This window comes from Ictidomys tridecemlineatus, chromosome 5 (genome assembly GCF_052094955.1).
Source record: "Ictidomys tridecemlineatus isolate mIctTri1 chromosome 5, mIctTri1.hap1, whole genome shotgun sequence".
In the NCBI taxonomy this organism is placed as follows: domain Eukaryota; kingdom Metazoa; phylum Chordata; class Mammalia; order Rodentia; family Sciuridae; genus Ictidomys; species Ictidomys tridecemlineatus.
Window position 1 is genome coordinate 135,703,558 of NC_135481.1, and position 26,910 is coordinate 135,730,467.

Sequence of the window (26,910 nt, forward strand, 5' to 3'; positions counted from 1 at the left end):
ATACCTCGCGGGTCGGTCTCCGCCCAAGCAGGAGCTGCGCACTGAGCGTGGGAAGTGCAATGGGAGAACATGTTGGGCGGATCTCTGCGCGTGCGCTCGGCCGCGGCTATAGCCCTGAAGTGCATCCTTTCAGAGTTTATGATGTCATCCGAGCCCCACCCGACGCGCGCAGTTTTGATTTCAAGTTTGTGGTGTTTTTAGAGGCCGAGGGGCAGGAGCAGGGAGGCTTGAGAAGCCCACCAAAGAAGGGAAGCTCAAAGGCTTGGTATCTTTCTAGAGACGTTATCCCATTTAATCATCACGACAAACCCATTAGGAAGCACTATCACCACCATACAGAGGACGAGACTCAAAAAAAGGTAGGAGAAAAGCCTCCCAAGTCTGAGTGTCTTGTCCAAGGCACACAACTGGTGAAAAATGGAGATCACTGGTGCCTCGTTTTCTTTCAAATTATGTTTATTTGACTGTTATATGAAAATTTTAAGGCTTGAAATTGACGAAGTGCTTTTGGATCATCGTTTTCTCACTGAACTATATCCCTAAATGCACATATCAGATTTTTTTTTCCTGTGGCATGTAGATATCTCATTATTTAACAAATAATATTAGGATGAATATCCTCATACATAAACCTTTGCATCTTGCATTATTATGACTGATTCATGGAAATATGATGCCTCCTTTTCGAAGAGATTGTATTTATTAATTTGTCCTCCCCAATAAGGAAACGCACCCGAAGTACCCACCTCGCGTTACCCTCAGCAGTGCCAAACACTACACTTTTAAACCTCTCTGCTCATTTTACAGGCAAAAAAAAAAAAGGGCATTTCCTGTTTGATTCACTTATTTTATTATAATTGAAATGACACATCTTAATGAATCATCATTTCTGTAATTGTCACCCTTTGCCTTTTCCCTAAAGGATGCTTTGCTTCACCTCCAAAACCAGATTTTTTTTCCCCTTTCTTTCAGAAAAATTTCTCATTGTTACTTATAACATTTTTAAACTTGGTGACAGTATACCAAAATTCACACCACTAAATAATAGGGACAATACTCGAAATTTACTGGCACTTTTGGTTAATTAACTTGGAAGTTTTTCAAAATGCTTCAAAATTTGTATCTTCAGATGCATTCCAAGGATTAGCATTGTAACTTATCCAGAGATAAGGCAATTTTGCTCTGATGTTCTTAATATCATAGCTTTGAAGCTCCACAAGTCTTACAGCCTTTGCAAAGAAGTCTATTCAGAGAATATATTCAGCACATAAACTGTGTGTATACCGTGATTCTGACCCTATTACAGGGCCTTGTTGTATTTCTACCAAATGGTACTATTCTATAGCACAAATACAATGCACTGTCACTGTTTATTTACTTGGCTATAGAATCCTTCTGAAACCACATATTCCTTCTGTAAACTAACATCTTTGTCAACAGTGTCTTTGATCTTATCCACGAACCTGACATAAGACTGTCAAAAGATTTTTTTTTTTCTCCTGGTACTAGTGACTGAACCCAGGGGTGCTCTACCACTGAGCTACAACCCAGCCCTTTTTATTTTTTATTTCAAGACAGGATCTTGCTAAATTGTCCAGACTAGCCTTGAACTTGTGCCTCAGCCTCCATGTCACTGGGATTACAGGCCTGTGCCACCATGCCGGCCAGTATCGAAAATGCTAGCTAGCTAGTTGATGCATGTCTTCTCCTTAGAGTGTGCTCTCATACAGCATTATTGTTCTTCTAGTAAAGAATTCAATTACACGTTTTAACTTTCTTTCTTTTGATAAGTGGAAGCACTGTGAAAGGGGAACAGATGGGAAGCAGAGCAACTGGGAGAGACAGTCTTGCAAAAACCCAAGCAAGAGACAATAATAAAGACCTCTGTTGTGGAAATGGTAAGGAGGGGATGAACTAAAGACATTTTGAAATAAGAATCAATTGGACAAGGGGACAGACTAAATGTGAGGGATAGAAGGGAAAAATCAGTAATATCAAGGATAGTTTCTTTTACAAAAAATGAACAAAATTTGAGTAGATGATGTCAATAAAAATGGGAAGAAGAGCAGATTTAGGGCTTTATTTATTTATTTTTTGAGAATTTTAATATTTATTTTTTGGCAGACACAACATCTTTGTTTGTATGTGGTGCTGAGGATTGAACCCGGGCCGCACGCATGCCAGGAGAGCACGCTACCACTTGAGCCACATCCCCAGCCCTGATTTAGGGCTTTAAAGAGTGGACAAGAGGTTCCATTTGTAACTTTTAGACATTTAGAGTTTGTGAAATGACCAGGTAGGAAATACTAGTGTGAGTGAAGCTTAGCAAAAGCCTGAGATCTGGAAATAGATCACCACAATAAAGGAGAGAGAGAGATGTCAATAAATGGGACAGGCATACAGAAGTAATCAAAGGAGACAGATGGACAACAAAAATTGCAAAACAAAAATGAGTGTCATGAGAGCTGAATTAAGAGAATTTCAAGGAGAAAGAGGTAGTTTCCAATGAGATCAAGTTAGAAAAGGCCTGAAAAGAGATCACTAGGGGCTGGGGTTGTGGCTCAGCAGTAGCACACTCACCTAGTGTGTGCAAGGCCTTGGGTTTGATCCTCAGCACCACATAAAAATGAATAAATTAAATAAAGGTATTGTGTCCAACTACACCTATAAAATAAATATTTTTTAAAAAAGAGATCACTAATATATGTGGTTATAGTTTATAATTTTCAAAAGGTAAAGAGAGAAAGGTCAAAGCAGTGAGAAGGGCACTGGCGACATTTACAGGAGTACTATTTACTGTTGCCAGAAATAGCTTTTATAATGGGTAACAATCTTTCATTCTACAATAAGAAACAGAAAGCTTAAAGTGTCTTTTTAAGTTAAAACAATAATAAATTTGTTTTCTTGAAAATGTAAGGAATCACAAAATTTTAGAATTAGAAAGGTTTTAGAATTTTTGCTGACCACCTAATCCATCTTCCTTATTTTACAGTTGAGGAAACTCTGGTACAGAACAGGTAATTTTTTTTTTCCAAGAAAAATGCAATAGGACTAGAGCTATCACAGAGTTCTGTCCACAAAACATATGAAACCCCAAGGACAGCTCTTCTTGTGCTTTCACTAATATACACAGAAGTGAATATACAGAACAACAGGATGTTATGTATGAGAGCAGTGGCTTTATTTACAATGATATTCAAACAGGATTTAGCAAAGGTTACCTCTTCTCCCTTGTATCTTACCAGCATGTACTCTACTTCATAAGCAAAAAAGAGGAATATCCCAGGCACAGGATATGAACATTGTCGTCAAATATGTTCTGTAGGTCCCAAATAAATTCCAAATTCCCCAGCTCTCAGCAGGGCCAATGGGAGTACTTTGTTAGCAGCTGGGTACCAAACACCTACATCCAAGGAAGACTTCAATGCTGGCCTCAAAAGCTTCAGGCTTTCACCTCACTCATGGCCTCCATAAGGCGAGCACTATTTGTTATGGCTGTTGTCAGAAAAATGAACCTGTACCCTAAGGAATTAAAAGCAGCAGAAGTGACAAAGAGATCTCAGGTTCCCAGCAGGAACCACATTGACCCATCCAGTTCCACAATCCCCAATGAATCAGTGTACCAGTTTATAAACACAAAGACATCAATACCAGGCTGGTGGATACCACAACTTGCAAACCTATCGGGATTGGGCTCATGGTTATAGCAGCCTGCAGCAAGGTTATAACAAGTGGTACCATGGCCAGGAGAAAAGGCTTCCTGTGCAAGGCACTTTTTTCCCTCAGGACCCATGCTAGCCTGTTCTCAACTTTCTGTTCTTTTACCTTTCTCTTTGCCCAAGAACCGAAGGGCTGAGATCTCAGAGAATGTGCAGCCACCCAGGAATACCACCAAGATAAGGCGCAGGGATTCACTGGAAGTCTTGTCTTCCTTGGTCATGTCTGTGAGGATCAGACCAGACTTAGCTCTTCACTGACATGCTAGTACTGCATGATGTGTGAGCCCACCTCTTACTGACACCCTGCCCCACCTGGCAATGCCACACACCTGTGAATGCAAACTCACTGCAATTGAGTAGCCGTACCACCTCATCAAGACCCTGCCAGCTTCGCCGCTCTAACACCTGGGAAGGTATAAGAACTGGTTTCAAGGGCTGGGATTGTGGCTCAGCAGTAGAGCGCTCACCTAACATGCATGAGGTACTGGGTTCTATCCTCAACACCACATAAAGTAAAACATAAAGACATTGTGTCCACCTATAACTAAAAACAAATAAAAAAATAAATATTAAAAAAAATGGTTTGGGGCTGGGGCTGTGACTCAGAGGTAGAGCGCTCGCCTCGCACATGCGAGACCCTGGATTTGATCCTCAGCACCACATACAAAAATAAACAAGTGAAATAAAGGAGTTGTGTCCAACTACAACTAAAAAATAAATATTAAAAAAAAAAAACTGGTTTCAAGTCCACAAATAAATAGTACCACTGTCATGTGTCTTGCTAGTTACTTCAGTAATAAAAGCTGGGATGGGCGAGGGATAAGAGAAAGCAGAGAGTGAAATATGAGTGGCTTGTTCCCACCTGCTCAATGATTCGGCAGCTCAGGGGCACATAAGCACCACTGAAGACATAAGCCATGTCTCGGGGCACTTTCAGATCATACTCTCCGTCCACGCGTGGAATCTAGAAGGCAATGATACTGATTAGGCAAGTGGAAGCCCAGTTCTCTAGTCCTTTAAAGGATCAGATAAAAGTAACAAATCCCAAACAATAATTCCTGTTTCAACTAAAGGGAGAACCAGCAGCAGGCCCCCCAAAAGGAATCCATAACCAAGATGACACTTATGTTCAGTATCCACTAACTCTCTGCAATGAATTTCTGAAGGGAAGGGTTCTCCTCTCCAGTTCTTCTCTTCAACCCCTTCATAGGAAGCATAGGAACCTATACTTTCCACTATCCTATAGCACTGACAGATGCTTGTTAAATACTTATTAAGTAAGTGAATCTTGTCTCCTGTCTCATTAAATTAAGCTCATGCTTAATACTAAAAGATCTTCGTAAAAATGAAACACCAAAAAGGTTTTTATGGACTATATACTCCACAAAGGAATTAAATCATAACCCGCCCCATAACCAGCCATGCAGTCCTGTTTCACATACCAAATTCAGCTTTTTGCTGATGGCCCGAAAATTGCTCCTCTTGGCCAGAGAACTGAAGGCATCAGTAATCTTTCCTGGGAAAAAAAAAATCTGTGCTAGGGTCCATATAAGGTCTATAGATTCATGACACTGCTGTAGGTGACACCATTCAGGATACATCTGAAGACTTCCCTTGAAGCCATTCATCTACAGTTCCCTGGAACTGATCATGACACTCAGAACACCTCTCCCCATCCACTGTTTTCTCCTCCTACAGGGTACCAGCCACCTATAAATGCAGACTATAGGGAGACCCTAGTTTATTAGATAAGTTGTCTGGGCTTTGGATTTAAACCAACCTGACTGACCTTGAACAAGTCAATAAAATCTCTTTAAGTCTCAGTTTCCTCATCAGTAAAAATGGGGAAAAGGAAATGTACCTCACAGAATCTTTGTGAGGATTAAATGGAAAATTATACATAGGAGGTTACCACATGCTAAGTGTTCAATGCATCGAAACTGCTCTTACTAGCAGAAGTAGCAGTAGTAATGACAATAGCAATAAAGAATCACATCTTCCTTCCCCCCTCCTTGTTCCCTCCCAGGGTGCTCTACCTGTTGAAGAGAAGAGGGAACATCAGCAAGGGTGGGGTAGGGGATAGGGGTCACCTGTGCTCCCTACTCACCTGCAGCCTTGTCAGTCACCAGCTTGCTTACTTTACTCTCCACTGCTGTGAGAGTGTCCCCTGGGGCCTGCTCTGTTAGGAGCCCAGCTCGCCGCAGATTAGAGAAGGTGAGCAGATGCTCAGGGCCATAGCTCTGAAGAAAATTCAAATCAGTTATTTACTGAATCTGTCCCTGCTAATAATAGAGAAATGAGGGGAGGACTCCACGGCCACACCCTGAAGTCTGTCCTGAAAGAACTCACATTTTGTTGTGTATAGGATTTTCACACCAGAAATAACTCAACACCAAAAGAAGAGGAATAGGAAGTAGCATGGAATTATGGAGGTAAAAATGGTTGAAAAGGCTTCACACATGAAAAAGATCAGGAAAGCAAGGTGAATCAATGCTTCACAAGGTGCTAAAGTGAGGGACATTTCCAGGAGACAGAATTCCTCACTGGGTTCAAATGCTAAATTGTTTATAAATTCTCTTTGCACTGGCTGCCCACCAAAGATGGGTGTGGGTATGCTGAAAAGGTACTCTCCCAATACCTTTAAGAGGGAGGCTAGAATGCAAATGCATAGGAATAAGGAAGGGGCCATATTTTCCTTGTGCCTCCTTCAAAAATGCCTGACAACTGCCTTATACCAGTTTCCCTTAAGAATACATTCTCCAAACATTAAAAAAAAAAAAAAAAATAGAATACATTCTCCAGGTCTTACTTGCAGATACTGTGTTTTCAGAGATCGGTAATCCTTGGGGATCAAACCTAAGGGAGAGGAAAATAAGAATAGGTCAGCTGAGGTACTCTGGAGATGTGGAGCCACACCAACAAACCAATACTTTAATCGGAAAAACGATGCAGTAAATCATGTTAACCTTACACAGGATATAACTGTAAAATTACTGCTAAATTTAAGCTTACTTATTGAAACATTAAGTCTGGGTTCCAGGCATTCTAGGAAGAGCTCTGAACCACAACGGTGCTGAGGAAACACTGGAACTAATGTTAATGGTAGCTGGTGGTGAGAGAATGTGGCAGAAAGGAGATGAGACTTTTTTCACACATTTCTTCACAGCTAAGAGCCAGTTCTCCTTGAACTGCTTTATAGCTACTAAGAAACAGACAGTACATAAAAATGAGTTCCAAAAATATGGTCTCAAATGCTTTTCTAAATAGACATAAGAAATGGACTTCCAACTACAACAAAGGAAATTTAGAATAAGCAAGTACCTTCCTGGGTAGAAAGAAAAACCTTAAAAAATATTGATCAACTGGAACACTTCAACAGTAAAAACAGTTGTCATGAAAAGTTGCATAATCTGGGTTTTTGAAAATGTTCATGAAATTAGTTGACTGTCCCTTTTTTCTAGAACATATTTTTATCATAGAAACTTTATTAAAGACAGATGGTCAGATAGAATGATGAGAAAGGCCACTTGGCTCTGCGCCCCTGCAATTCTAAGATCTGAAGGGCATTGTTCTGTGATGGTCCTGGTTAGGGCTGGACAATAAATTGCCCTTAACCTGGAGATAATTCAACCAAAACAAAAACTTTTGGGGGGGCACTGGGGATTCAACCCAGGGGGACTTGACCACCGAGTTACAGGCCTAGCCCTATTTATTTATTTATTTCCAGGGGTATTGGGGATTGAACTCAGAGGTACTCAACCACTGAGCCATATCCCCAGCCCTATTTTGTATTTTATTTAGAAACAGGGTCTTGCTGAGTTACTTATCACCTCACTTGTGCTGAGGCTGGCTTTGAACTTGCAATCCTCCTGCCTCAGCCTCCCAAGACACTAGGATTATAGGAGTGCACCACGACGTCCGGGTTTTTAAATTTATTTTTAACTTTGAGTCAGGGCATTCCTAAGTTGCCCAGGCTAGCCTTGAACTGGTGATCCTCCTGCCTCAAGCCTTCCATGTAACTGGGATTACAGGTATACACCACCTAGCCTAGCCTTTGTCTTTCAAAATTATTTCTTCTCTTCCTGAAGCATATTTCTCAGCCTTGTCTTCTCATCTTTGATCTTTTGGGCTCACCATTCTCAGTGATGGACAAAAGGCACATGAGGCGAAGGCTTTCTATAGGTGACACCTGCACAAGAAAAAAAGAGCTGGTAAGAACTGAAGTTTCTTAATGCATACTAATAGTTCCTTCTGCTTAAGTAACCCCACTTCTAAACACCATTGCCAGCCTCCCCAGCTCTTTGCTGCTCACCTGCTGGTCAATGTGTTCTTCAATGTAGTTGGTGCTCTCCCGAATGTTGAACCCCTCTAGCAGTGCTATGAGTAATAAGAGGAAAGCCCATTACTGGGGATCAGCTCACCTGTTGCCATCAATGCTAACAGGCATCTGTCTCCTCATCTCTTTCTCCATCCTTGGGGTGGGTTAAGGGACCCCCAGGACTTCTAGCAGGAATCAGCATTCCACACAGCCAGCATCAGCTGGAAGGAGCCAGAAATCATCTTTCATAGGGAGCTGGGGCACAAAAAGTAGCATAAAAACAGGCTGTTGTAGTTACCATGCTCAGTCTTGATTAGCTCCTGGAAATCCTGCTTAGTTTTCTTCTTCATGATAGATTCACAGGCCCCAATATCTGCAGAGGACAAAAAGGGAACTGACATATTCCTGGTTCTAGATGGAAGTGCCTTTATTATACAAAATGATAAAAACCTCTGCAGGCAAAGTACTTCTTCCCATTGTATACCAATGAGACCACTATTTGCCACACAGGGATCTCCTCCTGGGTAGCAATGGCCCCTCCACAGCATTCCCCTGGGGAATATCGAGTCACTTCCCCTAGCACCTCCATGCTGGTACCTACGGAGGCTCAGCAGGCGATGCTCCTGTTTCAGTCCTTTGAGCTCCTGAGACACAAAGTTCTTCATCTGCTTAATGTCCATGCCTCTCCGGCGCTGTGGGAACATCCCCATAAGGTCAATACCTCTGATTTCAGGAGAAACCACCACCCTCCCTCAGTTGCTACCCATCCAGAAGAAATGGGGTTCTGTCAGAAGAAAGAGAGCCAGAGGACAGCAGCCTTAGGAGACACTAAGGAAACAAAACAGAGAAGCAGGGCTTAGAGCCTCACATCATACTGGGCCTGCAAGTTCCGGGCCTTCTGGCTCAAGAAGCCAAAGACATTGGAGAAGTGCTCGTTACGAATCTCATTAAATACCTGTGAAGGGAACAAAATGAATAATTTACTTTGTCAGAACATAGTATCTTCCTACTTTACCAAAAAAATTTCAGTTCAGGGCTAGCACTGTAGCTCAGTGGCAGAGCGCTTACCTAGTTCTCATGAGGCACTGGGTTCGATCCTCAGCACCACATGAAAATAAATAAATAAAATAAAGGCATTCTGTCCATTAAAAAAAAAAAAATGGCAGTTCAGGGTTGGAGTTGTGGCTTAGTGGTTAAGTGTTCGCCTAGCATACTTGAGGCACTGGTTTGATCCTCAGCACCACATAAAAATAAAATAAAGATATTGTGCCCACCTAAAACTAAAAAATAAATACTTAAAAAAGAAAGAAAGAAAGAAAATGATAGTTCAGGAAGAACGCTCAGAATTACTGAGCTGGAATCAGTAAGTGGATGCCAAGTACCTACCCTGTGCTCTGAGTATGCTTCTTAGCTAATGGGAAACCCTCTCCTGTGACCTTAGCCACCTAAGGCTCAGAGGTAGTCCTGAGCCTTGTGTAAGCAGTGGCCCTGAGTAAATCCACTATTAGTACCCACACCCTCACCTTGTCCTCAGCATTGAGTAGCACCTTCAGGCTTTTGTCAGAGGATGTGACTTCTGGGCCAAAGTCCACACTTCCTTTGAGAACAGAAGGAAGGGCTATTAGGATCCCCACTGAGGCCTTCTCTTACCCTTTCCTGAACTGCTGGTAAAGATACCCCAGCAATGCACACAGAATGAAGGTCTCTCCCATAATCCCTACCCCACTATGGGAGGCACCACAGGTTGATGACCACTTCCACTGTGACTATGGATGGCACTTACCACATTTGATGCGGAAGGTGTCGTCTACCAGGCCCTCGTAAACCACTTGGGAGCAAAGTGCCGTCACAAAGTCCATGTCTGAAACCAAGATCCTGACCATGTAGGCCCCTCTGATCCAGCTCAATATTAGCTCAAGTACCATAGGGCCCAAGTGGAATTCCCATTCAACACAGGAATTCACAGTCCTAACTCTAGGATCCTAACTATGTCACCACAGTTTCCATATATTACTGTGTCTTTTTTTTTTTTTTAGAAAATTTTTAGTATTTATTTTTTAGTTTTCGGCGGACACAACATCTTTGTATGTGGTGCTGAGGATCGAACCCGGGCCGCACGCATGCCTGGCGAGCACGCTACCACTTGAGCCACATCCCCAGCCCCTATTACTGTGTCTTAAAGGGGCCAAAGATATAAGAAGTGCTGAGCATAATTTACCTCTGTCCAGGAGAAAGATATGACCAATTTCTGGCCTTCGGCCTTTGGTTTCACTATCCTCCTCCTCCTCCAGTTTCCTCCATAGTTCATATGACATCTGTGAGAAACCAAGACATTCTCAATTTTGTGTTTAAATCCCTACCTACAAAAAATCTCTACCACTGAGCTACAGCACTATCCCTGAACTGCAATTTTTTTTATTAAGTTTTGTAGCCCCAAACCTATAAAAGCCAACCTTTTCTATGTGATACTTCATCTTGCACCCAAGAAAGGAGCTAATAATGAACAATGTGAACCTATTCTACTCTCAGCTGTTCCTATCCTTCCCTGCCCTTCCCCATACCAGTGAAGAACAAATGTCAACCTGCCCTTGAGATTCAAAAAAAGATTTAGGAATACAACACTCAGGCCCTGCCTTTTGCCTTTCGGTTAGCCACACAAATTCTCCTCTTTGGGAAACTATTCTGGAACATAAAAACAAGGTAAGAATATACCTCATATCACACATGCCTATGGATAATCCTTTTTGGGTATAGGATAGAGAACAAGGGAAAAAAGGGACTATAGGGAAAAAGTACTACTAGGGCTCTTACCCTGGCACATCTGCCAACTCCATAGCAGTTTGGAAAAGATCCATAGAGAGTGCTGAGAAGGTGCAACGCCTGAGCCACAGTGTTGGTCCAACGCTGATCTCCTTCCTACAGGGTTGGTATGGACCACAAATCAACCTAACAGGCCCATCTTTAGAACTGCTAATCCTAGAAGCCCCCAAGCAGGATGGCAGGGTCTGGATAATGCTTGGAAGAGTTCATTTTGTTTACCCCAAAGGAAGTCCCATCCAGATCAACCTATAGATAGCCATGAATCACCAAATCACTATCATTTTGATAAATAATGAGTTAGACAAAAGTTAAATCAGCATTTCTAGCTCACTGGACCCAATATTTGTCCCAATTCCTTGGTGCCAAGAATCAAGGGCCTGGCATTTACCAAGAAATAGTCCCTGAAAAATTCTGGCAGTTCCATGCTCAGCAGATCCACATCGAGAGGCAGCAAAGAGAAGGCCCATTCATCGCAGCTTACATCTATGAGGACAGAGGACATCAGCCTTTCTGCAAAAGGTACTTAGCTCCATGTTAAAATGATGATTTATCATAGTCATGCAACAAATATTTGAGTGCCTGCCACATGCCAAGACTACATGTAGCACTAGAGAATCACGGAATAAGAAATAGTTCCTCCCTTTTAAAGAGCCACAGACTGGTAATGAGAGGAGACATGTACACTGCAGCCTACAATACAATACTGTAAGTGGTGGACTTTTATTAGAGAGCTGACCACAAGTGCTAAGAAAACACTGATTCACTTATTCACTATTCAGCAAGTTATTTACTGAAATCCACATATGTATAGGAAAATGCTAAGCACCAAACAGAGCAGAAGCAAAATGGACCCACTCCCAGTCTTCTAGAGCTTATGATGTGGTTTACGATGTGGTTGAGGAGAAATTCAGCAAACTATGACACAAGCTACTTAATTACACATTTTTGTGCTGCAGAGATATAAAACCCCAAGCCTTGAGTTAGAGATAGCTCAGTAGTACAGTGCATATCAGTATACAAGAAGCTCTGGGTTTAATTTCCAGCACAAAACAACAAGCCTTGACCATAAATATTTCAGGGATCTAAATACAACTAAGGGTAAATAAAAGACTTGCCTACAAAATAAAAGTGACAATCAGACCCAGGCACAGAGGTACATGCTATAACCCCAGTAATTGGAGAGGCGAAGGCAGAAGGATTTCAAGTTGAGACCAGCCTTGAGAACTTAATGAGGTCCTTAGCAAACTAGCAAGACCCAGTCTCAAAATTAAAAATTAAAAGAGCTGGGAATGTAGCTCAGTGATAAAAGTGCCCCTCGGTTCAATCCTGATTTAAAAAAAAAAAGAAAAAAAAGAAAAGAAAATCAAGCTTAGAATTTTGTAAACCTTTTTTTTTTTTTTTTGGTACTGGAGATTGAACCCAGGGGTGTTTAACCATGGAGCTACATCCCAAGCCCTTTTTGCGTTTCTTTCTTTCTTTCTTTTTTTTTTAAGGCAGGCTCTCACTAAATTGCTGAGGCTGGCCTCGAATTGGCAATATTCAAACTTAGAATTTGAGTAAGATTCGTGTAGGCACTACTCAGGAGGCCAAGGTAGGAAGATTGCAAGTTCAAGGCCAGCCTGGGCAACTCAGTGAAACCCTGTCTCAAATAAACAAACAAACAAATAAATAAATTTGTGTGGGCAAAAATTTGAAGGGTGGAGAAGAGACTAGGCAACAAGAAAAGCATTTGTAAAGTCCCCATGGCTGGAAAGAAGACAGGGAAAAAGAGCAGCACATGATGCAGCTGAAAGGACAGGAAGAGGTTTACTATAAGAGCAGAGGAGACACTGTTGAGGAATCTTGCTTTCAATGAACACTGCAGGATTTTCAGCAGGGAGGCATGTGGTCAGGTCTAGGCTGCATAAAGAATGAAATGAAGACTACACAGAGGTGGAGGTCTTGGAAGATGAGAATACAGCAACTGGTCATTTCCAACCCTAAGCATTGGCATGCCTCTAGTGTTCTTGGTTGGGGTCCTATTCCCACTCCCATCCTCGGAGCCTCTCTTCCCACTAAACCAACAGGAATAACACCAGTTGAAGGAGCAGCTGGGAGAGGGATGACAATCTGATTTCTTTCTTCTACATGTTCTCTCTCCCCTTCCACTCACATTCATCTCCTCTCACCTCCATAGATTCCCTCTTCCTCAAGCACCATCTCACATGCATAAAACTGAAAGAAAAAAGGACATTAATTAGTAACAATTTTCTTCCTTCCATTTCTTTTTTTTTTAACTTTAATATTTATTTATTGTTTTTAGTTTTCGATGGACACAACATCTTTGTTTGAATGTGGTGCTGAGGATTGAACCCGGGCCGCATGCATGCCAGGCGAGCGCGCTACAGCTTGAGCCACATCCCCAGCCCTGTTCCTTCCATTTCTCTGGAGTTCCTCTATAAACACTGCTATAGTTTTGGGAGAGTCTGATTATACCCCTAAGAGTTCATAGGTATGTAGGTAGGTAGATTTATGTGTGTGTGTGTGTGTGTGAGTGTGAGTAAGACAGAGAGAGAGAGAGAGAGAGAGAGAGAGAGAGAGAGAGAGAGAGAGAGAGAGAGAGACTGAGGATTAAACTCTGAGCCATATGTATGCTAGGCAAACACTCTACTGCTGAGCTATACTCCCAGACCTCTGGATTGATATTTAATCCCCACTGTATGGTATTAAGAGTATGAAAACTTAATCCAACTATGGTGTTTAGAATTGGATCTTTGGGATGCAGCAAGAATTAGATAAAATCATCAGAGTGGAGCTCTCATGATTGATTTCTGGTGGCTTTATAAGAAGAGAGAGAGACACTTATAATCCCAGTGACTCTGGAGGCTGAGGCAGATTGCAAGTTCAAAGAAAGCCTCAGCAACTTAGCAAGACCCTACGCAATTTGGCAAGACGAGGTCTCAAAATAAAAAGGCTGGGATGTAGCTCAGTGGTTAGCCCCTGGCTCTTAACATGTGATGACTTATATTGTCTCAGGATTCTATCAGGAAGAAAGCCATCACTAGAAGAAGCCTATCAGTCTCAGACCTCCAGAACCCTAAGCCCAAATACATCTCTGTCTTTATAAGTTACGCAGCCTCAGGTATTTCACTATAATAACAGAAAATAGACTAAGACAGTCATTAATGAGGTAAAAAAAATACAAAAGAATTCAGATACTTCTCTAGAAAGGACCACTGGAATCATCCAGCCAACACTTCATTTCTTTCTTTCGCATCCATTTTATTTATATATTAAGCAATTTGGGTTTTGCTTCTTGTTGTTTTACCTCCCTGAGAGACTAGAAATGTTTTACAAAGAAGAAGGTATTGGGCTGGGGATGTGGCTCAGCGGTAGCGCGCTCGCCTGGCATGCGTGCAGCCCGGGTTCGATCCTCAGCACCACATACCAACAAAGATGTTGTGTCCACCGAGAACTAAAAAATAAATATTAAAAATTCTCTCTCTCTCTCTATCTCTCTCTCTCCTCTCTCACTCTCTCTTTAAAAAAAAAAAAAAAAAAAAAAAAGAAGAAGGTATTTCAGTTGTATTTGAGGGGCGAGCTGTACAGACAGAGCTGGGAATATTGGCATAAAATTGCTCTAAAAATCATGGAGGTGCTGATGCCTGGCATAGTGGTACACACCTATAATTCCAGCTCAGGAATCTGGCGTTCTAATGAAATCTGGCTCCTGGCTTTCTCAGGAGGCTGAGGCAGGAGGATCACAAATCCCAGGTCAGCCTTGCCAACTCAGTGAGAACCTATCTCAAAATAAAAATTGAAAAAACTCAGTGATAGAGCACTTGCCTCTTGTGTACAAGGCAAACCCCAGTACTACCAAAAAACAAAAACAAACAAAACAAACAAACAAACAAACAAAAACATTTTGGCAGGAGCACCACTAACAGCAGGACAGCTAACACTTCAAGGAAGATAGGGTGTCAAATGCTGGAGGATGAGCATCAAAGAGACACCACTGCAGGATACAGTGGCACACACCTGTAACCCCAATCACTTGGGTGGCTGAGACAGGAGGATCACAACTTAGCTTTGCTGTCTCAAAATTAAAAAAAAAAAAAAAAGAAAAATGTTGGGGATGTAGCTCAGTGGTAAAGCTTTCCTGGATTCAAACCCTAGTACGAGAGAGAGAGAGAGAGAGAGAGAGAGAGAGAGAGAGAGAGAGAGAGAGAGAGAGAGAGAGAGAGAGAGAGGGGGGGGGGGGGAGGGAGGGAGGGGGGGGAGGGAGGGAGGGAGAGAATGAACTGCATTTGACCACTAAGACAAGTGGGTAAAGATGGAGGTGAAGAAGCAGAAGCCTGACAGCAGATCATTCTGCACAGAAGTCTAGCCATAAAAAAAAGGCAATCCCAGGCTTGGCAGAAGAGGCAGAGTGGGGTGGGTGTTTAGAAAGGGTTGACAGGGAAGAAAGAAGAGAATCTAGCTGATGAAGTAAGATAATGGAAAAGGCAGGCATGAATGTGGCCAGCACTTAGCTGAAACAGCTCAGCTGATCTCAGAAAGGGTCAGCATCTCTTCCTCCTTTGAGACAAGTGGGTAAAGGGTAAAAACTTGGAGATAAAAGAGAAGAATACAGAGGGTATTCACATCAGACGATGATGACACTAATAATAGCTGATTGAGATTAAGCACTTAACACGTACTAGGTCTTGTTCTTTGTATTTTACAAGGACCTTCTGTCTTGAACCTCATGATAGCTCTATGAGGTAAAGATTCATGCTACGTGCTCCTTATTTCACTGTTACACAAAAGAACCTTATTCATCTCTAACACATTTCTGCCAGTAAGCTAAATCCAGTCTTGCTTTTAACTTTTAGCGCTAACTACTGAACTTCAGAGCCCAGTCTGAAATCTGCCTATCCTAGTCACTAACAAAGGCAGACTCAAAAAGAGACAGAGATGCCCCATTTCCTAACAACTACTGAGGAAGAAATATAAAACTTTTTATTTTTTTTAATTTTTATTGTACCAAGGATTGAACTCAGGGACACTTAACCACTGAACCACATCCTCAGGCCTTTTTTGTATTTTATTTAGAGACAGGGTCTCACTGAGTTGCTTAAGGCCTAAGTTGCTTAGGCTAGCTTTGAACTCGCAATCCTCCTGCCTCAGCCTCCCCAGCCACTGGGATTACAGGCATGTGCCACCGAGTCTGGCCTAAAAGTTTTGATAGGGTGTTAAATGAAGAATATTCACAAAAATACCAATTTTGTTTTTCTGTGTAATTTGGAGACTTTTTTTTAAAATTGCTGATAATACTAGGGACTGAACCCAAGGGTGCTCTATCAATGACACTCCCAGCACTTTTTATTTTATTTTTGAGACAGGATTTCACTAAGTGCGTGAAGCCACCCGTAAAATGCATGAGGATTTCCAGCATTGAAGCCACTGAGGGAGTAGACTTGGTAATTGGGAACTTATAGTGGCAATCCCACCATTAAGACCACCCCATTACATGTGAACTCCCCCTCAGCTCTGCCAAGAGGTCCCATACAGCACCAGAGATAAACATGACCCATTAGGAACTGAGCAAAACCTTTCTGCCCCTCCTCTATCCTGTTTTTGGCAAAGAACTTTCTTTCTTTATTTTTTCTTTTAATTTTTTTTTTTTTAGTTGCAGATGGACACAATACCTTTATTTAATTTATTTATTTTTATGTATTGCTGAGGATTGAACCCAGTGACTCACACATGCAAGGCATGCACTCTACCACTGAGCTAAAACCCCAGCCCTGGCGAAGAACTTTCTATCAAATCTCTTTGATCTGTTCAGATATAAATAAATCAGGCAATGGGCTCTGTTTTTTGTCAGAAGCTATACCCGTCTTGTCATGGCCCATCACTGCCCCCATTCTGAACCTATATTTCTGTGTCCTGTGGTTATTTCATAGTACTACCTTTCTAGCTTTTATTTCTCAGCCAGCCCATCCCTCATAGAGGAACCCTTTCCCTCACCTGCACAGGACATAGGCAAGAACTAAGTGCCAAGTCTAGCCTCAAATCTGCAATCCTCCTATCTCAGCCTCTTGAATTACAGGTATATGCTTCATGCCTGCTTGAAGACTTATTTGAAACTATTACCAACTTGTTCTATTCCATGTTAATACAAATAAAAGTATAATTTGGAGAAAAAAAAGTAGAGGGAGTTTTATAAGACCCCAAACACTAAAAATTATTGACCATGGCTCCTTTAATAACATTCAAAATTAATTAACCTATGATTCTTTTTTTTTTTTTTTAGAGAGAGAGAGAGAGAAAATGAATCCTTTTTTTTTTTTTTTTTGTAGATGGACACAACACAATGCCTTTATTTTTATGTGGTGCTGAGAATCAAACCTGGATCGCACCCGTACTAGGCGAGCGCTCTACCGCTGAGCCACAATCCCAGCCCAAATTTATGATTCTTATAGGTTGTCGTCTTATTTAATAATTTCCTGCCCTGATAATAGTGTTACTATATACACTTATATTCATAGGCAGACTAATTATTTGTCAGACTGCTCGATCCATTTTCAAAGAACCTTCAAGGAACATCCTTGGCTCTTTCTTCTTATTCCTCTTATGTGATGAGAAAACCATACAGAAATATAATTCCACAGGATTTTTCATTTATTTTCTGAAAATCATCTCACTTAAATTAAAAGAAGTACTAGTCAGGTGTGCACTATGACATAGTAATCCAACGAAGTCAGAGGCTGAGGTGGGAGGATTCCAAGTTCAAGGCCAGCCTCAGCAATTTAGCAAGGTCCTAAGCAACTTAGCAAGATCCTGTCTCAAAATAAAAAATAAAAAGGGCTGAGGATGTGGCTCAGCGGTAAAGTGCCCCTTGGTTAATGGGGGTGGGAGATGGGGTAACATTATCAATTCCATTTGAAAGATAAAGAAACTGAACACAAAGGAATTAAGTACCTTATCCAAGATCATGCAGGTAACAAATGCTAAAATAGAGATTCACACCCAGATAGCCTGGCTTCACAATCTTCAGTCTTAGCAGCTTCAATTTTCTCTAGAACTCTCTTAGAAAAACTAAGAAGAAATAAATCCCTGTCCTTTCAACTTGAGTTTCAACCTGCTCTAAGTGTGGCATGCACTACTTGGTAGAGCTTCTTAGGCCTATAGCTGACAATGTAAAGGCCTGGAATATCATTCCTGCCAAACACTGAGATTGGGGACACATCTACAAGGCACCTAGCTGATGTGCAGTGGGACGGGAATTCAATGGAATCAAGAAATAGAAATATTATGATGGGGGCTGGGGATGTGGCTCAAGCGTTAGTGCGCTTGCCTGAAATGCGTGCGGCCCGGGTTCGATCCTCAGCACCACATACAAAACAAAAGATGTATTCTTTCTCTCTCTCTCTCTCTCTCCCAAAAAACAAATAAATAAATAAATTTAAAAAAAAAGAAAATAAATATTATGATGGACCTTCAAACACTACAATTATTGAAGGAAACCAGTTTGGCTATAGTAACTCACCATGTGAGCATGGGGCAAGGTTCTCTCAGTTGCTCAAAGTTAGGGTAAAATAAGATGGTATTTTAGGGTCCTTCCGTATGTAAGAGAAGGCTTTCTCCCTCCAGTGTACAATTGTTTCTTTCTTGTTACCACTTTTGCTGTTGTTTTATTTTGAGACAGAATCTCACTATATTGCTCAAGCTGACTTCAAACTCCTAGGCTCAAGTGATTTCCTGGCATCAGCTAATAGCTGGGACTACCAGCATGCACCAGTGCACCTGGTTAATATGGACAATTATTATAAATTTTTTTTTTTTTAAAGAAAAGGGAACCTGAGTGCAGTGGAACATACCTGTAATCCCAGCAATTTAGGAGACAGGAGGATAGAAAGTTCATGGCAAGCCTCAGCAATTAACAAGACTGGGGTATAGCTCAGAGTCAACTGCTGCTGCATTCAGTCCTCAGTATCAAAAAAAAGATGAGCTGGACATGGTGGTGTATACCTATACAACTGTAATACCATCTACTCAGAAGGCCAAGGCAGGATAATCACAAGAAACTAGGCAAAGCCCTGTCTCAAAATAAAAATATAAAAATAGAAAGGGATGAATTAGCTCAGTGCCTGCCTAGCATGTGAGGCCCTGGGTTCAATCCACAGCACTGCCAAAAAAAATGGTGGTGTGGTTCTAGTAACCAAGGCCACATACCTTGGGTTGGATCAACATATGGGAGTGGGGGGATTGGTGATTTATTATAGTTATCATTAAAGGGATATAAGAAGAAGGTCACAATATTTTGAACCATAATAGAGAGAAGCCATAACATTAGAAACATTATGATACAGGATTCTGTTAGCAGAGGTATATAGCAGGTTCTGTTTCAAAAATGTAAGAAATCTATATAATAGAGGCCACCTCTCACACTCCACAATATTCTATTTGGGGCAGTTTGATGATAGACCCTCTGCCTAACAATCATGGATACATTCAGGACAGTGGCAGTTAATTGGTTCAATCACACATAATTTGATTTGGGGGAGACAGCAGCACTAGCCCCTTACTCACCCAGTTGTCACCTTGTTTGATATCACATCCCACTCTTACTAGGATCTACACTCACCTTCTGAGGGCTGAAGATCACTTTGTATTTTCGAGTTCGGCCAGCCAATTTGTCAGCATTGACAAGATCTACAAAGAAAAAGAATCCAGCCCAGAAAGCCATGGGCCATGTATTAGACCAAAAACAAGGAAGGAGATATTCTCTACAAGTGCTGGGGCCAACTCATAAGAGTCTCTTCCTATTAAAGGGTCCTCACTGACAGGCCCTTCAATCTTGCCCACTCTTTCCTATGTCTTGGTTACACATAGTACATTGGCTCACTCACTGGCAATATAGCGCATATTCTTGATGCGAGGTCTGACCAAGAAGCACAATCTATAAGAGAAAAGATGAAAAAAAAAATGGTGAAGATAAATCATGAGGTTGGTGACAGCGGTTTAGAAGAATCTGAGTAAGCCGGACACAATGATGCAAATCTATAATTTCAGCTACTCGGAAGGCTGAGGCAGGAGGATTGCAAGTTCCAGGTCAATCTGAGAAATTTACCAGGATGTCTCAAAATAAAAAATTTTTAAAAAGAGCATTGGATGTCGCTCAGTGGCTGAGTGCCCCTGGATTTGTTATCCAGTACTAAAAAAGAAAGAAAAAAAAAATTTCAGGCAAACAAATGGAGTGGTTAAAAAGATGAAGGCACATGCAGAGAGCATGGTGTGTGTGGAAGCATGTGTCAACAGAAGCTTAAAGGGGACACATGAGAAAAAAGGCTGGACAGACAGCATGTAAGTCCACACTAATGACAGCCTTAGAATCTGTGATGTACAATTTGGACTATAATGTAAATAATGGGAAGTCTGGAAGGTTCTTGAAAGAGCACAGTAAAAATTATTTTGGGGAAGTGCTGAGATTGAGGCTCAGTGGTAGAGTGCTTGCCTAGCATGCATAAAGCACTGGGTTTGATCCCCAGCATAAAATAAATAAAATAAAGGTGTTGTGTCCATCTACAACTAAAAAACTTTTTTTAAAATTATTTTTGGGGGCTGGGGATATGGCTCAAGCGGTAGCACGCTCGCCTAGCATGCGTGTGGCCCGGGTTCGATCCTCAGCACCACATACAAACGAAGATGTTGTGTCCGCCAAGAACTAAAATAAATAAATAAATAAATGTTAAAATTCTCTCTCTCTCTGTCCCCCCCTCTCTCTCACTCTCTCTTTAAAAAAAATAAAAAAATAAAAAAAAATTATTTTTGGGAGAGGAATCAGTCTAGTTATAAAATAGTGATATGTATTAGAGAGGGAAAAGAACAAGAGTGGGAAAAACTGCAGAAAGGAAGACTCATTAAGAGGCTAAACAATAATCTAAGCATGAAATTATAAAAATTCAGGAAAGTGAATCATATCATAGATACCATGGTGCCAGACCAAGGGCAAGGACAGGTCAAAGGCAAATGTGCTAACAATATTCTCAATCCTTTTTTTAATTTTGAGACAGGGTCTCATTAAGTTGCTAAGACTGGTCTCCAGCTTGTGATACTCCTGCCTCAGCTTCCAGAGTCATTGGGATTATAGGCATGTACCACTGTGTATGGTGGGATCTCCTAACTTGGAAGTGAGACACACTTGCAGACACTCACTGTTCGTTGGAGCTGAGAGCTGGCTTGTTCTCCACCTTGTACAGCTTGTCTACTTCATGTTGCTACAGGAAGAATCCAACAAGACAATGAACATAAAAGTGCTTGAAAAGCACAAAGCATGATAGAAAGACAGGGGACTTATTAAGGGCTTCCTATTTATGTTAATTCTTGGAATCAAAATACTCCCCTGACAACTGTCCCCCTAAACTTTCCTCAAACTGTCAACAGAAAAAACGAAAATAGAACATATAAAACAACACAACCAACATATCAATTCTTGTGTCAGCCTAATTCAACTACCCCAAATCAGCTTACCCTATTTTCACCCTGTAAGAGCAGTCACTCTTCACGAATTTGTATTGTTCATCGAAAGAAAAACTGCTTAAAGAGGAAAGACAGCAAAGAGGGGAAAGAGCCTCCTTGGAAAAGGGACAGTACCTTCAGTATGGACACATTGGCAATTCGATCCAAAGGGCTCATAAGATCTGCCTCAATGAACAAATCCTTTTTTCCAGGAAGCTGAAGGAAACACAGTATGTCAGGTTACTCATAGGTCACACAAGCCCCTTCAGTTGAGAATTCATCCAGCCACCCATTTAACAGAAACACAGATGGTCTCTGAGTTGGAAGGGCAGTAGGTATCATCTAGCTAAACATCTCATTTGTTATTTATATCCAGGTAATATTTTTCTGTATATTCAACTATTCTGAAAAGATATTCCATTTTCTTTCTAAGATCAACCTCCTTGTCACTCAACCATCCTGCTGCCTATTGGTTTTGATCTGCATCATTGCCTCCTCCACTCTGTCTCCCAACAAGGTTGGTGTCCTGCTGAACAAAGCCAAATACAACAAAACTCCACCCTGCTTTCTGCAATCCCCTCAACTAATTACTAACTACCTTTTCAAGTAGAATTTTTCTTCTAATTACAAAAATAACACATGTTCAACACAGAACTTAGAAAATGAGGACAGTGTTTGTCCTATCACCTTCTCACTCACCCACCCACAATTTCTGTCATCTGACTCCTGTACTCCTGATGAAGAGGAAGAAGTCTCGGTCAGTGACAGGGAGGAGGAAGTCACTGGAAGTTTCCTCTCAACTAGGTCTTGACAAATGGTTTGGAAGTTGTCCTAAGAGGGCAATCCAGCCAGGTGCAATGGTGCACACCTATAATCCCAGCAACTTGGGAGCCTTAAGCAGAAGAATTGCAAGTTCGAGGCCTGCCTCAGCAACTTAGTGAGACCTTGTCTCAAAATGAAAAATTAAAAATGCTAGGGATGTGGCTCAGTGGTAAAACACCCCTGGATCCTATCCCCAGTACCAAAAAACAAAAAGTAAACAAACAACAAAAACAAAAAGGCAATCCAGCAAAGGCCAGGAACAGAGAATAAACTGAATGTTAAGGGAAGAACAAAACAATTCAATTGGGCTGATAAAGTACATGGAAGGTATAAGTTCTCAATCAGGGATGATTCTGCCCCACCAAAGAGACATTTGACAATGTCCAGAGACAGTTTTGGTTGCCTGCCTTCAAGTAGAGGGTGTTATTGGCATCATACAGGTAAGAACAGAGGTGCTGCTAAGCATTCTACAATGAATAGGACAAGTCCTACAACACAGAACTATCCAGCCCAGAATGTCAACAGAACCAAGCTTTCAGAAATCATTATGTAGAATAATGGTAAGGAATAATACTGAAACAGTTGCCTAGAATGGAACATAAAGGGCTTCCAATATCAGGTTATGACACAATCCTTTATGGATCAGTGATAACAGGAAACTTTTTTGCACTGAAGCATACCAATTGGTTAGAAATTTTAATCATAAGAACCTAGTAATTGGGCTGGGGATGTGACTCAAGCGGTAGCCCGCTTGCCTGGCATGCGTGCGGCCCGGGGTTCGATCCTCAGCACCACATACAAACAAAGATGTCGTGTCAGCCGAAAACTAAAAAATAATAAATATTAAAAATAATCTCTCTTAAAAAAAAAAAAGAATCTAGTAACTATGGATAAAATGGATTGAGATGTGAGAAAAGCAGGTGAGTCCTTTTAGGAAGTTAATGCCAGACTAAGCAGCCAAACATGTGACAACAAATGAAGACTTGCTTTAAGCTGGTAGTGCTATGAATAAAAATACGTTAAGAGCTACATGGAATATGTAATTTAGGTTTTTAATATACCTGAAAGAAATTAGCATTATTAACACTGCTTATATCTGGTGGTGGGATTATAAGTGTTTTTAAAAATATTTTTCTTTATCTTCCACATTTTCTATAATGTGCAAACTATTTTATGATCATTATTTTTAAAAAATATGTAGTTGGATTTGGTGGCACATGTCTGTAATCCCAGCTACTTGGGAGGATTAGGCAGAAGGATCGCAACATTGAGGCTAGTTGGACAATTTGGCAAGATCCTATGTCACGATAAAATAAGAAGTGCTGGAATTATAGCTCAATGGTAGAGTGTTTGCCTAGCAAGTGAAAAGCCCTGCACTACAAGGTTATGTGCAAGGAAACAGCCATAGGATTCAGCAATCAATTCACTTAAGTGTTAGTGGGAAGGATAGTCAAAGATGATTATGATCCAGCCAAACAGCAGTGCCCATTAACAAGAAGTGAATCAGAAGTTAGTTTGAGGAGGGCATTAGCTCATGAAGATCCACTCTGGCCATGTTGAGTCACTATGTGGACTCCCCCCACTTACAAGTCTCTATCCTTGGTCTCTATTCTTTCATGTTGATCTCACCTGAACTAATGGCTTTAACTAGCACCTCTTTTCAATTCCTCAGACATTTGTTGAATCTTTTACTCAACAATGAGTGAAGGCAAATCACTGTGCTAGCACTATGGGGCATACAAAAGCAAAATAAAATTAAGTCCCAGATGTCTTGAGGTTTTCTCCTGTCTCCCAGCCCTCATGATGGAAATGCAGCTCTACATTTCTATCTGCCAAATGTTACACACTAAACTCCATAACTTCACCCCATCCAAATCTAAAAGAATCAGCTTTGATCACCAAACTCGTTCTTCTTTCTATGTGTTTTTAAATTTCCATTCAATGTTCATAAAATGAATATTCATTAAGCACATGCTATATGCTTGACTCTAAGCTAGGTCCTTGAGGACCTTCCAATCTAGTGGCAAACAAGATATTAAACAAATAACTAGGGCTGGGGGATATAGCTCAATTGGTAGAGTGCTTGCCTCACATGCACAAGGCCCTGGATTCAATCCTCAGCTCCACCAAAATAAATAAATAAACAAACCAAAAAAACAAACAAACAAACAAAAAAACACAGAGCAGTGTGAAGAAGAGGCAAGAACAACCCCTGAACCAATCAAAGCCTCACACCGCTGCACCCTTGCATCCAGCGCCTTCGTCCCTTTGCAGCTGCCACCGTGCCCAAGAGAAAGGCTGAAGGGGATGCTAAAGGAGATAAAGTCACAGAAGATCTGCAAGGTTGTCTGCTGAACCTACTTCTCCAAAGCCAGAGCCCAATTATATAAAGGCCTCTGCAAAGAAGGGAGAGAAGGTACCCAAAGGGAAAAAGGGAAAAGCTGACACCACCAAGGATGGGAATAATGCAGAAAATGGAGACGCCAAAACAGACAAGGCACAGAAAGCTGAAGGTGCTGACTATGCCAAGTGAAGTGTGTGCATTTTTGATAACTGTGTACTGTACAGTTTGAAATACTATTTTTTTTCAAATTTTATAAAAATGCAGATTTTTAAATTTTTTTTAAAAAATACTTATTTTTTAGAAGTAGTTGGACACAATACCTTTATTTTGTTTATTTATTTTCATGTGGGACTGAGAATCGAACCCAGGACCTTGCAAATGCTGGACGAGCGCTCTACCGCTGAGACACAATCCCAGCCCTACTTTTTTTTTTGTTGTTGTTAAAGCTATGTTGTTAGCACACAGAACACTTCATTATTTTTTTTTTAAAGTGAGAGAGAGAGAGAGAGAGAGAGAGAAAGAGAGAGAATTTTTAATATTTATTTATTTTTTTTAGTTTTTCGGCAGACACAACATCTTTGTTTGTACATGGTGCTGAGGATCGAACCCGGGCTGCACGCACGCCAGGCAAGCGCGCTACCACTTGAGCCACATCCCCAGCCCCTCATTATTGTTTTGGAGGGAAGGAGCAAACATTACTAGCAGAATGTCTCCAAAGCTGGATTGCTGTGGGGGAAAACACCTTTCCCTGCTAGTTTTGAGAGTCCCAAGAGGAGGGACTCCCTGATGTTGGCACACTTAGTCACCTTGGCACAAATGCCTCATGGTATGGAAAAACTTAAATTCATCTTTATGTCCTTCTCTCCCTTTCTGCCACCTGCATAGACTTAACTCCCCTAAACTCAGATCTGTTGGACCTGATTCCCAACACTTGGTTTTACCAGTGTATGGGGCAATCGGGTCTTTTCAGTGACATCATTGAGAACAGTGTCCCTCAGAAGAGCAGCAGTTCCTTTTCTACATTGTGGATCTTCAAATCAATAATTTTTACCATTTTCATTTTATTTCCTGAAATTCAGGGCTGGCTCATGAAAAGTTGTTAATAAATGTGGAATGTCAACCCTCACTCTAAACTTTCTCTATTAGAGCATCGTATGAAGATTTCATTGGGTTTTATAGTGGTTTTCTGATTTTGGTAGTCCAACCAAGAAGGGAATTTTAAAGCTGTTATATACTGTTAACTATTGTCTGTCCATATCTTGCTTGAAGTACTATGATTGTTTATGAAAAATATCTTTAAAAAAGCTGGATACAGTTTGGGGCAAAAACCCAAATAACTAAATAATTAAACAAGTAATTTAATTATAGTAGCAGCATTATTTCCCTAATAATCCAGGTTAAAAATCTCAGTCAACTTTACTTCTCCATCATTATTTACAACTAATCATCAGTAACAGTCTTCTTTCATCATGACTTACAAATCCATCATTTCTCCCTCATTCCATTGCCTCCAACTTCAAGTGGGTCTTTATTACTTCATGTGGGTCAATCTGATCTATGGTCACTTAACTGGCATTCTGTTGCCCATTTACCCCATCCCACACATTGCTATTAGAATCATTATCAAGTATTGTTCATGCCACAAATAGGATGGGGAAGGGTTCAGTCTACCATCTGATATCTCCATTTTCTTGACATGCTTTGCCCTTCCCTGGTTCCTCAGCTTTGCTCCTACCAGTCCATCTGCCTGGAGAATAATCTTCAGTCTCTAAAGAAAATATGTTTATTCTTTACACCCTAGCTCCGCAAAACTCCTAGATCATCCAACCTAGATGAGTGCTTATTCTGAACTTCAAGCAGTCTATCACCGGTTTACCACCTGATACCCTGCGTGTAGTACTTTGTGTTTTATCTGTCTCCTGGTGCTTAAGATCTTTTATTGACAAAGATGTCTTTCCATCCCCAATGATGCCTGGACAAGCGTTATCTCCCTTAACTGTTAAAAAAAAAAAATCCATTAATTCTTTGGCCAGGTCTCAAGCAGCTCATTCTACCCTGGGTTTTCTTTGCTGTCTGCTTCATTTTGGACCTGACGCAGAAGCTTCAAGGACAACAAGAAGATCGAACGGACTCAGAAACAAAGAAGTACGCGTCATGTGAGTGCTAAACCATGGATGCTGAGGGTGACGGGCACTGACCTGCTCCAGCAGATAGATGAGTTGGTCTCGAGCCAGCCTCTTGAGCATGGAAAAGTCAGGAAGCTCAGGAGCGTCCGGCCGAAGTGGAAAAGCCATGGCAGCGGACACTTGTGCCTAGGTGTAGAAGGAGGCGGGCGCCTTCCGTTCTGAGAAGGCCGGCAGCCACCCAGGGTGAGCACAGGACGGCTATCCTGCTCGCCTGGG

At 41.2% G+C, this 26,910-nt stretch overlaps 1 protein-coding gene and 1 pseudogene across 7 annotated transcripts; one reads left to right on the forward strand and one right to left on the reverse strand.

Moving 5' to 3' along the window:
* Positions 1–3,159: 3,159 nt before the first annotated feature.
* Vps33b (VPS33B late endosome and lysosome associated) lies at positions 3,160–26,847 on the reverse strand. 7 transcript variants are annotated; one of them, XM_005320152.5, is made up of 23 exons: positions 26,707–26,847; positions 21,478–21,558; positions 21,040–21,101; positions 19,734–19,783; positions 19,469–19,536; positions 13,026–13,071; positions 11,246–11,340; positions 10,849–10,953; positions 10,256–10,352; positions 9,821–9,898; positions 9,561–9,634; positions 8,906–8,992; positions 8,639–8,729; positions 8,336–8,410; positions 8,032–8,096; positions 7,854–7,908; positions 6,529–6,575; positions 5,827–5,959; positions 5,162–5,235; positions 4,582–4,683; positions 4,049–4,124; positions 3,826–3,942; positions 3,160–3,522 (listed from the first exon to the last, which is right to left on the reverse strand). In XM_005320152.5, the coding sequence occupies exons 1-23, from the start codon at positions 26,800–26,802 to the stop codon at positions 3,443–3,445; spliced, it is 1,854 nt and encodes a 617-aa protein (XP_005320209.2). In that variant the 5' UTR covers positions 26,803–26,847; the 3' UTR covers positions 3,160–3,442. The 7 variants fall into 7 exon arrangements, with proteins under 7 accessions (XP_005320209.2, XP_077907286.1, XP_077907290.1 ...); XM_078051160.1 differs by lacking the exon at positions 9,821–9,898; XM_078051164.1 differs by lacking the exons at positions 19,469–19,536; positions 19,734–19,783 and having other exon boundaries at positions 13,010–13,071.
* On the forward strand, positions 24,381–24,795 carry LOC101970135 (non-histone chromosomal protein HMG-17 pseudogene; annotated as a pseudogene).
* Positions 26,848–26,910: the final 63 nt, after the last annotated feature.

Bases quoted from the DNA above. Each gene is read 5' to 3' on its own strand.
- Vps33b (XM_005320152.5), bottom strand. From the start codon at position 26,802: ATGGCTTTTCCACTTCGGCCGGACGCTCCTGAGCTTCCTGACTTTTCC. The intron at 8,097-8,335 runs GTAACTACAACA...TATTACTCATAG, and splicing joins GCTAATCAAGACTGAGCATG to CACTGCTAGAGGGGTTCAAC. The intron at 4,684-5,161 runs GTATGTGAAACA...ATTGCCTTCTAG, and splicing joins TCAGCAAAAAGCTGAATTTG to ATTCCACGCGTGGACGGAGA.